The sequence below is a fragment of the Nyctereutes procyonoides genome, unplaced genomic scaffold (assembly GCF_905146905.1).
Source record: "Nyctereutes procyonoides isolate TBG_1078 unplaced genomic scaffold, NYPRO_anot_genome, whole genome shotgun sequence".
Taxonomy (NCBI): Eukaryota; Metazoa; Chordata; class Mammalia; order Carnivora; family Canidae; genus Nyctereutes; species Nyctereutes procyonoides.
The window spans coordinates 30,469,050-30,480,920 of record NW_026575146.1 but is presented as its reverse complement, the minus strand read 5'-3'; the positions used below and the strand labels follow the sequence as shown (position 1 = coordinate 30,480,920).

At 43.4% G+C, this 11,871-nt stretch overlaps 1 protein-coding gene across 10 annotated transcripts in view; it reads right to left on the bottom strand.

Moving 5' to 3' along the window:
• Positions 1-11,871, bottom strand: part of TPD52L1 (TPD52 like 1) — a 116,707-nt gene that overhangs the window by 16,537 nt on the left and 88,299 nt on the right. For 4 of the 10 annotated variants that reach the window (XM_055310451.1, XM_055310452.1, XM_055310453.1 and 1 more), the window contains 3 exons: positions 11,440-11,478; positions 8,324-8,384; positions 3,183-3,879 (listed from right to left, as the gene is read on the bottom strand). The exons of 1 other annotated variant lie outside the window; for it this stretch is intronic. In XM_055310451.1, coding sequence (XP_055166426.1) covers positions 3,751-3,879; positions 8,324-8,384; positions 11,440-11,478 — 229 coding nt within the window. In that variant the 3' untranslated portion in view covers positions 3,183-3,750. Of the gene's footprint in view, positions 1-3,182; positions 3,880-5,666; positions 5,955-8,323; positions 8,385-11,439; positions 11,479-11,871 lie in introns of those variants that run through there. 5 more of the 10 variants (XM_055310459.1, XM_055310460.1, XM_055310455.1 and 2 more) reach the window with 3 other exon arrangements.

The following is an 11,871-nucleotide window of genomic DNA, read 5'->3' as shown; positions in this document are numbered from 1 at the left end:
TGCGGGTGTTCTTTTTCAAACAGTTCCTTGTTTCTCCCTCGGGGTCTGGCATTTCATCAGCTGTTAACACAATTCTCAATGCCCTTGCGTTTGAAAAATGTCGATTCTCACAGAATGTCCAACCTGTTCATCCCAGTCTGGTGGGGCTAAGTGCTCTGGGATAGATGACTGACGACGTGCCTCGTGGAAAAGCATCCTCCCTACCAGCAGTTTTATATAAGTAATTTGCCAGTCTTCATACTCAAAGTGAGCTTGGGATGAATCCTGTGGGAGACTTATGATCATCTTATTTTTGGATTATCTTGACACATACTCTTCATGGTACGAACTAAAAGTCAGATGTGAAAAATAAAGAATTTTACCATTCTTTAGAGGTTATCAAAAGTAACCATAAGCTTTTGCTAAATATTATTGTTTGAAATTGTATCTGAACACCAGGGTCGGAGCCATTTTTTTACATTTCATGTTGAAATCACTTTTTCACCCTAAGGCCATCCTTTCACGCACCCACCCACACTCCATTTGGTAAGTGAGAGGGAGGACTGTCGTGGCTGAAGTTCACGACCACCTTACGCACTGTTTCGCAGTGAGGTTGGTTTCAGGCCAACAAGGTAACTTTGGAACAGTGAACAGTGACAGAGCAGCAGCTTAGACTTCCAGTGTTTTCTTCACATTGACCACTGAATGGCATGGTCTATGGAGACGTTCTGTAATAAAGCATGCAGTTTTGTTTTCCATGGTTCAAGAACAGCTTTATAAGAAAATGTGTAATTCTGTGATGCCTGGGTGGCTCCGCGGCTGAGCGTCTGCCTTCGGCTCAGGTCATGATCGAGTGGTCCTGGGATCGAGTCCCACATCCAGCTCCCTGCATGGAGCCTGCTTCTCCCTCTGCCTGTGTCTCTGCCTCTCTCTCTCTCTCTCTCTCTCTCTCTGTCTCTCATGAATAAATTAATAAAATATTTAAAAAGAAAATGTGTAATTCAGAGTAAGGGGCAGATTGCTTTGCTGACATGACCTACCAATAGACATAGTCTTCGGGAGATGTGAGTTGTAAGATAAAGTTGTAGCGTAAATTTACGAGTGTTTTCTGTCAAACAGTGGTGTTTAAAAAGCAGCAAATGGTTACATTACAGATCTTAGTTGTTTGTTTTAAGCCAGCTCATTTTGTAATCACAATTCACACTGGAATTCTAGGGTATTGAGATCTGGGGGGGGTGTGTGTGAAATAATTTTGGGTACGTGGTATTGACCTGATGTCATTTTGATTTTTCAGTAAATGGTTATGCCTGTGGCATGCAAATACCTTCTAGCACTTGGGGAAACACTTTAAAACTGCATGTGAACTGAGCCCAGCTGGACATAACAGGGAGACTCTAGGGACAGTCAAATCAGGATGAGCTTGCACACAGGCCAAGCAGGGGAGAAACTGGCAGCTGTTGAGTGACCGGGCACAGAGGAAAGGAAATGTCTACGCCAAGACTACACACCTACCAGCAACTGCAGGAATGTGACTTCTCCATGTAGTCGGATGAAAGATCACTCATGTCATGGTCCTTTATCTCACTCCCGGATCAGAGGGTATAATCATCAATGAAACCCTTTTGGTTAAGAGAGCTGACATGAGTATCGTTTTTATAAAACTGATGAAATTCAAACTTTTGAAGAATGGTTTAAGATAAAGAGGCCAAAATGTATTTGAAGCTTTCAGGCATTAGCACTAATTATCTTGACTGCTTTTCTATCCACTGTTAATACTATGTTTTCAGATGGTAAGGCTGACACTTATCTGGGCAGAAATCAGTTGGTGGATGTAGATACTTGTTCACAGCACCGTGACTCTGCTTTTTTTATATGGCGAGGTGTGCTGAGTGGAGTCACAAAGGACGCGATCGGGAAGTGAGTTCATAAAAGGTGACCATTTCCAGCATGCCAGGCAACCTCAGATTGAGCACAGAGATACTGACACCAACTTGCAGCAGTGGGAGAGCAAGTCACAAGCCAGCATGACAGGGTCTGGCTTCCACCAACATGATGGAAGGTTAAATTAGGGAGAATGCCAATGATCCTACTGGCAGGGCTTCACTGTCCACCCTGGTTCAAGATTATAGACACATACCTATCTCTGTTAAAATCTTAGCCTCAGAGATTATGTGGCTTTGAACTAATTAGATTTTAAGTTAGATGTGTAGATTGTCTGCTCCATTAATTTGAATGGAATTTCTTAGACTGGGTTTATTTCACTGTATCACTCACTACCTATCCATTTCTAACAGCAAATTTAAAAAATGAATAAATACTAATATATATTCCATGGGTAACATATATATATAACATATATATATTATATATTATATTATATATATATAACATATATATTAAATCGTGCTTTATGTTAGTAGATCAATTCTGTGTTCATTGAAAAATTGCATCTATAGGATGTGTGTCTACTACCTGGTAACAAATGTACGGTCCCATTTAGAAGAAAAGAGAAGCATATGATGTAGAAGGTAAAAATTTCTACAGAAATCTGATCGTACTAATAGGATGCCTTTTTTATTTATGTGAACAATTTGCAAAATGAAAGGGGATGCAGAATTCTGTTTCTCCCATTTTCTGGCCACCCCCTTTCAGATCTCCCTTCCCTGAGTTTACTACTCTACCTAAATTAGAATTTTAGAATTGGTAGGGTCGCTGAGGTTATAGTTACTTATGCATCCTCTTATGTTCACCAAGTTAGCAGTAGACCTTGATTTAAAATAGCATTATTGCAGGGGCATCTGGGTGGCTCAGTGGTTGAGATCCAGTGGGATCTGGGATGGGATCTGCCTTTGGCTCAGGTCATGGTCCCGGGGTCCTGGGACAGAGTTCCAAATCAGGTTCCCTCCAGGAAGCCTGCTTCTCCCTTTGCCTATGTCTGGGTGTCTCTCTATGTCTCTCATGAATAAATAATAAATAAAATCTTAAAAAGGAAAAAAAAAAAAAGCATTGCATTAGGGCGGGAGCTCCCTGTTCAGCAAGGGGGTCAGCTTCTCCCTCTCCCTCTGCACCCTCCCCTTCCCCGCTCGTGCTCTCTCAAATAAAAATCTTTTAAAAACATAAAATAGCATCTGCAGACTCATAGCTACCACCTTTTAAAGTCATTACCAGCCCTGAAGACACGCAGAAATGAAGAATTCAAAATCTTCGTTAAAACCGATTACTTTAATTGCTCAAACAAACACACATCACTGGTGCAAGTGAGGGTGACCACAGGCAGTCTGAGGGCCTTTGCAGCGAGCCCATCCCGGTGCTGGAAGAGGGTCACAAAAACCACCATCCCGCCCACTGACTGGCCTGGAAGGGGGCTTCCAGGCTCGGCCTTCAAAGGCAAGCACGTCCTGGAGGGGGCCGAGCAAACACCGAAGCCGATCATTCATAGCTACGGTCAGGAAAGTAGGAGGCTGAATGACACACAGACAAGGGCTCCGACCCATTGTGTACCTGCCCAGGTGGGGACATGCTGACATCAGTCTACGGATGCTGCATGTGACGGTCACGTGGTCCATCATTAACACAAATTCAAAGTGGAAATGCTTTTATTAAACTCCGCGGAGAGGCCATTGGAAGAACGAGGTCAAGGCCTGGGTTTTTCCCGGGGTGGGGGCGGGGCTGGGGCCGCAGTAGGCGGGGCCAGGACCACAGGGGGCGGGGCCGGGCCAAGGAGGCGGGGCCAGGACCACAGGGGGCGGGGCCGGGCCGCAGGGGGCGGTCCTAGCACTGCAGCTCCTCCTCCTCGGCCCGCCGCGGCCCGCCCCCCGAGCTCTGCGCGCTGGCCTGCGCCGTGGAGCTGAGCACCTCTTCGAAGCTGCCTCCGCCGGGGGTCGCGCCGCCTACTTTCGTCTGAAAGGGCAGAGATGCAAACGTGCAATTAGTTCCCCAGGTCCCCGATGTGCTGGTGCAAGACGCACTGCTCTCAGGTTCAGAGATAGTTTTGCTTTTCTTGAAAGGGAACCTAAAGGGTGTCGAGAAGTTAGTTTCCTTTAGGCAGGGTGCTAGAATGCCATTCGTGTTTGGCATCTGGGGTAGGATCCAAAACTTCGATTCTGTGCAATTTTGGCGGGCTCCCTTTACGCCTCCTACATCTAAAAATCTCGATCCCTCCGTGAGTGTGTCCAGATCTGTGGATTTGCACTGTCGACACATGACCCTGAGAACAGATGTAATTGAAACAGAACTGGATTTTCGACAAATTCCCTCGGCTTAAAGGGTGTAGACATCTTAAGCGACTGCAATTTGGGATTTCTGCTGGGACTTAGAAAGGCTATCTGGATTCCTGACAAATGTCTTTCAAAAAAGGCTGAGCGGCTCAATTGAACAGAGTTTCTGGTCTCTGTTGAGATCTTTCTAGGCAGTTGCCCTTAAAGGAGGGATATGCCTTGAAATACAAAGTTATGATGCTTTAGGAGGCTCGCTTTTTGTGCACTTGTCGTTGGTAATAAGGATTAGAATCAGTAAGAAATCAATTTATAAGAATACGGTTAAAATGTTTTGAAAAATTCCTTACTAAAAAGTCCTTCGAAAGAATATTTAATGCTTCCTGCAAGTCTTATTAAAAACAAGCACACACTTTACTCTGATTGTCACTAAAATCCCTCTCTGCCTCTTTAAATTCAGTTCTTAAAGTCGAATTTTCCACTCTGCTTAGGGTCAGAAAACTCATTCTGGAAAGTGACAGATAATATATATTTTCAGCTTAGGAATCACAGTCTTTGTCACAAATACTCAAATCAACCATTGTACACAGCAGCCAAAAACAACACACAAGTCAATGAGCATGGCTGTGTTCCCAGAAGACCGTATGTATGGACACAGAAATGTGAATTTCATGTAATTTAATTTTAACTTAACACGTCACAAAATAGCATTCTTCCTTTGATTTTTTTTCAACCATTAAAAAAATATAAAAATCATTCTTAGCTTATATGCCATTCAAAAGTAGGCAACCAGCTGGATTTGGCCCACAGGCCTTAATTTGCAGACCTCTGCCACTGAGCATTGATTCCTCCTCCACTCTGTGTCATCTCAGCCCCAGGAAGAAGCAGGGGTTCCTTTCAACTCTGTGATTTTTCACTATATTTCTTTCTTTCCAGAGAGAAACAAGATTAATTCAATGTAATCTACTAAGAGTCCCCATTCTTCTCTTTATTATATTGCATTCTGTTTTGCAACAGAAGCCACACACAGTTTGGAATCAAATGAATTCCAATTACTGTTGTTTTCTTTTGGGCTTTGTTGCTTTCTCTTCTCCCAGTTCTTGATTTTTCTCAAATCAAAATGGAAGAATAAAGGAGGGAATTGTTTTAAAATAAAGCAATTTAAAGGTGAGTGCAATAAAGGGGCTTTCTAGCCAAGTGGGTTGAGTGGAATAAAGAGGTTTCCTGGTTCCCTAACCATGTGGGTTGAATGACTGTACACAGCAATACTTTAGGTGAGGAGTTGCTTCAGGAAAGATGTGAACAATAAACCTCTTCTGGACCCTTCCCTTCATAATGACTCTTCATCCAAGCATTTGTCACTTTATCCCCAAAACTATGATTGTGGTTTACATAACACGCGATTTGAATTATTGAGTTGGCCCCCCTAATCTCTCGTAATAATATGGCTGGCAGAGAGGACACAAAGAACAATTAAGTGTATCTTGTCTTTTTCTTAAGGTTTTAAATCAGGCCATGCAAAGTATTCATCAAAAAGAGGCACACTTAAAATGTGGTCTGCTTGACATGGTTCGAAGAATGACTGGAAGGTTGAATGATCAGAATGGTTGGAAAGGATGTAGTTATCGATGATTCCCTGGAACATGGTAGCACATAACACATATGGTTTGACAGGAGCTGGTTCTTAGTGTGGTTGCTTGTTTTAGATAAAATAGAAAGTGTGCTCACGGGGTATAGTATAGGTGAAGCCAGCTGAGATGCCTTCAGGTAAGACAGTGATGTATTCCAAGGATATAGGCAAAAAAGGATGAAATTTTAGGTAATTAGGATGAAATGGAAAATTTTTCATGGAACATCAAGCTATCCACAGAACTGGATATAAAGGAAAAACAATCAATTGGGTAGAAATGCCACATGGTGTGTGACAGATCGTGTGAGACGATGGCAAGAACGGACCTCCCTTCGCGGAGAACATCATTTATAATGGAACACAAATACGAACATGATTCCTTGCGAGCAGTGTTTTAAAAATCAAGCTTAAAGCAGTAGGTGCGAGGCATTTCCTTACTGACTCATCCTCACTGATGTGTGTGTCAGCTGGAAATGGCCTCAGGACCCATAACTGAAGAACTTTATAGAAATTCTGGAGAAAATTTAGAACACAAAACTATGCGGCAAATAAACTATAGAAAGAAGGGTTAACCATCTATTATTTAGTCTGGAAGGAAAAAAAATGAGAACTTTGCAATTACTGAATGAGTGGGAAGTTTTACACAAAGCACAATTATTAGCTATTTATTCTCTATTGCCTGGGTGGGCAGAAAAAGAGGAAGTAGGCATCAACTGTGACACAGGAGGTGGGTGGGATGTGAGTCTTGTTAAGCCCGGGGACAATCATGCAGACACTTGAAGGAAGTCTTGACACAAGCTAGAATCTGCTCAGCTGAGTTAGTTTAGTGCATGCCTGAAGGAGGAGGCAGGCTCTATACCTCCCATCCCAACAAAGTGAGAAAAGTGAGAGAAGCTCAGAGTGTGGATCAAACACTTAAATTACATGTGAGCTGTGAGCTTACCAGCGCTTCCTAAAAGCAAAGGGAAATAGGTTGTTCTTTATTCTTCTTTTGCTTCTTCGTATCTCCTTCTTCTAAAGAAAAGCTAAAAAGTACAACTTCTCCTATGTCAGAACTGGTCTAACGAGCAACAGAATCCATCTTCCTTTGTCTAAGGCTGAGAACCAAATGTTGAGAAATTAACTCGCAGGATTTTCTGAACCCTCAAGCTTTGAAACTTAATTTTCTAGCAGGAGAAGTGTTCGAGGCCCTGCATGTCCCTCCTTTTCTCAAAAGTTTTCCCTAGACACGGGGGCAATTCAGTGCCTCCCACTGGTCCCTAAATCCTCAATTAGTCGTGTTGACCAGCAGGCTGGCGAAACGGCACAACTACAAACTGCTGGTAAAGGAAAGCAAGGCATTGTAGGGGCTGAGTAAGAACCTCATTCCTGGTCTTAAACATCTAATCACAGGCCTGATACTGTAGAAAAGTAGGAGACTCTGTGAAAGAGCCTCCCCTAAGAGGAAAGACTCTCCAAGTCCAAATCAGTAAGAGCACACAGGACCTCTAGTGAGGAATACCTCACAACCTCACAGACTTATGAGCAGCACATGACCGCAGAGGATTCAGAAGCAGCTGGAGACCCGGCGTGTGCGTGCACCTGCTTTTGATCTGGTTAAAGATCATCTGCACTTTTCATTTTCCCAGACAGGGAAATACAGAAATGGATTGTCCACAAAATACGGATAAGAACATCAAGATGTATTTAAGTCACTGTGTAAGTGATACCTTCAAAAACATTATCTTAGTAGTTTCAAGGATTTTTTTCCCCTGTTTTGAAAGTTCCATACATTTTAAGACTAGTTTTATTTGGGCTTTCTTCTTCTGCAGATGAGCTCATCTATATCTACACTCACACAATAAATTCAATGAATATTTTTTTAGCACCTCCCATCAAAGAGGCATATTTTCAGTTTAAACCTGGGGGATCAAATGCATTATTACAAAAGAATGCACGGTGTGACTCAGTTTTATTTTCCCTCGGCGATGGTCATGCTGTGCTGTGCTGTGCTCAGTATGTGCACAGAGTAAACAGGCCCAGGCAGCTGAGGGGAGGAGGGGGGCGCTGGAATGCATGGAGCCGGCTTCGCTTTCTGCTAGCCCACATGCAAACCAGAGAGGCTGTGAGCGGCTACGGGCCCTTCACCTACACTCTGAATTCAGAATTCCCATATCCTTGATCCTACCCTACAGTCCTCTCTCACATACCCCATGTTTTCCAGGGGACAGCACGAAGAGAGTTTTTCTAACCTGAGAACATGTGAACACACATCCCAGTTCATTCTCAACAGGTAATCACCCTGGATGGTTTACGTGAACAATTCTGTGAGGGTCCAGCAACACCATCCAGTACTGGTTTTACCGACAGACGTATACGTGAAGAAACAGATGGACTCTGTGCAAGGCTGCCCTCCTGGCTGCACCAATTGCTGGCGGCCCCGCCTTCCGAACTAACCACCACCATGACTAAGCTGTCCTGATTCACAGACCCCATGACACAAAATTCACTTCATCTGTACCTTAAGGCTTGTGACAGTTGTCTCAACCCTCTCCTCAAATGATTTGAAAGTAGGAGAATTCCTAAAATAACAAAAAAAGAGAGGTCAGCTCCAGAGACACAGCTGTCTTAGCAACCGAGCTGCCTGGCTTTCTGCTCTTATTTGTAAACATCATCTCTGCACCAGGGCCAGCTGTCGGTTCGCCAACCACACTTTAAAGTGTATTTTTCATCTCTGCTAGGTTAGATCCACAAACCATAACCTGACATGGAAATTTTCTAAGTAAAATAGTCATAAAATAAATAGTACAGCCTTTGTTAATGACACAGCTGTTAATAATTGCAAGGTGCACTGGAAATCACTTCCAATGAGTCAAAAGAATGATAGCTGCGTTTGTCATTTGCTAATTAACTGTTTCTATCACATCACTCCATTCCCAACTCGTTTGTTTTGTGGTTTTGTTTTTGTATTTTGTAAGCAATGGAAAGTCTATCTGAAGAATGTCATGTTAGAGTTTTCCCACTTGGAATTTTAAAGTTATTTATTTCAGTAAATGTGAGACCAAAGAGCTAAGGAAAAAAAGGTTCATAAATTTTTCTTTCCCATGCCTTAAAAAGTAATCATTTTGTCAATTTCCATGAAGCAGCGCTTCTGAAAGTCAATACTTTCATTATTTTAGGTGGAAATACACCTATTACTTGTCTAATGCTTGATCAAAATGGTGTTAGGAGCACATGTTATTTTTCCTCCTAAAGAGGATATATGTTTTGTTCTCTTACCAAACAAAATCTTTGCAGTCTACTGACATTTTTGTCTGTGACTCATTCATTGTGTTAAATACTCTACGTACATCATCTTGTTACTTGAAGCACTAGATGCTTCATCTGGTGCTTTTTGGTTTCCTATACTGGATTTGGGCACATGACATGATTTAATGATATCATTACCATTAAAATAGATAATCCTTGGGTCCAACAAAAGAAACAGGAACCACGAAGGAACTAAAACTGTATCTTGAATCTCGCATCCATATCAGCATTCATCAGCATTCAGCAACCATGACTGCCATCATTTTCAGGTCAAATAATTCAACTGAATGTGATGATATTCGATAAGCCACCTGTTATTTTCTCTTGAGTGCAGGCAAAATGAAACAGGAGGAATGGCCTGGAGGAATTTTACAAGGAAGACTGGCTCTACTATATGGGCTTCTTGGTATGGTGCGGAATGAAGCACGGTTCTAACACTACCAAGAGGATCTAAGGTAGGTAATGTTTTTTGACTGAATTTGGTTTTGTTAGAGATGATCTCTAGAGACTCTGACACTCCAGATGGTCAGAAATGCATTTGCGTTATTCTGTACGAACTGACAACGGTGAGCTCAGATGGCCCACGTATGACATCACAGCTTGTTAACAATGCACGCGTGAGTCAGATTCCTATGAGTGGTGAGCTCAGACAGCCCACGTATGACATCACAGCTTGTCAACAATGCAAGCGTGAGTCAAATTCCTATGAGTGATCCTCCATAATATTCCTGTTTCATGATGAAATATTAGTGAATTTGCACCTGAATGACTCAAGGTTATATATATGTATTGGCCCTTTACTTCCCCTGCAGGTTTTATGTGGGCAAGCCCGCTCACATGCCTGCTTATCCCTGATCAGTTCGGCCCAGTGGTTCATGGGCTTCTGTTAGCTGAGTAAAAGCTTTTTTTTTAAAGTTAATTTCAGGCAAGATCATGAGGACTACATTTGACTCCTACGCCACTAGATGGATTCACAGAGCAAAACCATGTTAATTTTTTGCAAGCCCTTCTTTGGACACCCAGACTTCAAAGCTCACAAATAAAGAAGCTCAGAGCTGCAGGCTGCACTACTCAATTGGAGTGTTTTTATGCTAGGGGGTGCCAGTCATTCAAAGATGGGCGGTGCAATCCTGAATCTTTGCTCCCTGATTTACCACCAAGTTAGGGAATCAAATACTGTGGCTAAATTTCCAAAGTCACCATATAACCTCAGGGTGGAAGAAACATCATCAGGATAATAAAACAGACATTCTTCGAATTAAACTACACCAGAATGTGTGCTGGGGAACAGGGAGAAGCTGTTTACTCAGATTTAATCAGATCACACACAACCACAAATGACCGTAGAAAGAATTTGGCTGCAGTGATCTCAGGCTATTTAGAGCAACCCAAACCCCTCCTCTAACACATCACAGCACAATTATATTCTACAAAGCAGGGAAAAGGGGCACAAGTCGGACTGAAGTGCGGGAGGGCCTTGGAGGCTTGATGCAGGCCTATGAGTTACCCCCTGCGTCCCCCCAAGCAGCCCAAGGCAGGAGCAATGGGAAGAGCATAAATCTGGTTTTAGCCTCTTATTTTAAATATAATGAAACTGATGTCACTGAGGTGACGTTCCCAAGGCTGCAGAGTTCCTTCTTGGCACAGCTGGGCTACCATCAGCATCTCCTGACCCCCTCATCTGACATTCATCCTTCCATATCCTATCACTATTATTAGGGTGCTTTGATCTGATGGCCTCACTCAGCTATGCAAACTCTGAGGGGGGAATGTGTTTCTCAGGAGTTTTCATCCAGCTGGTAATTTTAACGACATTCTCAATGCTTAACAGACACCTCACCCTAACATCTACCTTAACAAATCCTGGCGCTATCCTTCCTACGACTGTCATCCTGGGAGTCTGTGATTCCTTTCATTTAACCTTTCTCCCAGGCTTGCGCTTAATTCTGCTGAGATAAGGCACGTACTTCTGCGTCTGCAGGTGTGCTGGCTAAGAAAGTGCTTCACACAGGTTACTTGATGTCACATGACAGGTAAGAGAGTGGACATTGAGACAGGTAAGTAGCTTGTCTCTGGTCACAGGAGACCCTGGAGTTAAACCAGTGTGTGTGGTCAAAAGCTGAGGCCTATCATACCTGCTGCGACAGAAATGTCAGCCTGTTCTCCTAAAGGCCATCAGGAGAGAGAATAAGGCATTCCAGTCACTGCATTTCCTTTCACACTGCAGGTGGGAGGTGGGGGGGGGAACCCCCCAAAGTAAATATCAACAAAGTAACACGTCATACACATTCTGCATTGATATTAGATAAAGTAATTTGTACACATTACCTCATAGCAGGCATACTTATGGAATGGCGAATGGAGTAGCTTCAGGGCAAGAGCAGATTAGAAGGGAAAAAAAAAAGAAAAAAGAAGACAGCACAACATAAGTACACGAGAAACTCGCCAGTGGCAGTTCTAAAACAGCAGTGTCAACTGAAATAGTCCTCGCCCACCCCACCAAGGCGACGATTGCTTTCGTTGGGTAGGATGGGCCACGGTCAGCTTTCGAGGGCCCCAAGGAGGAGCACACTGTCTGAGTTGGATGGTACGTGACTTCCTGTGAGTTGCCTGCAGGCCAGGAGACGTGGGGGGGATGTCTGGGTTCTCCAGGCGTGCCCCGGAGCCCGTGGATGTCCTCCCCAGGTCCCACTCCCGCTCCCTTCCCTCATGTTCAGGAAGAGGGGGGGAGGGCTGTGCCAAGCAGAGCCTGGCAGGCAA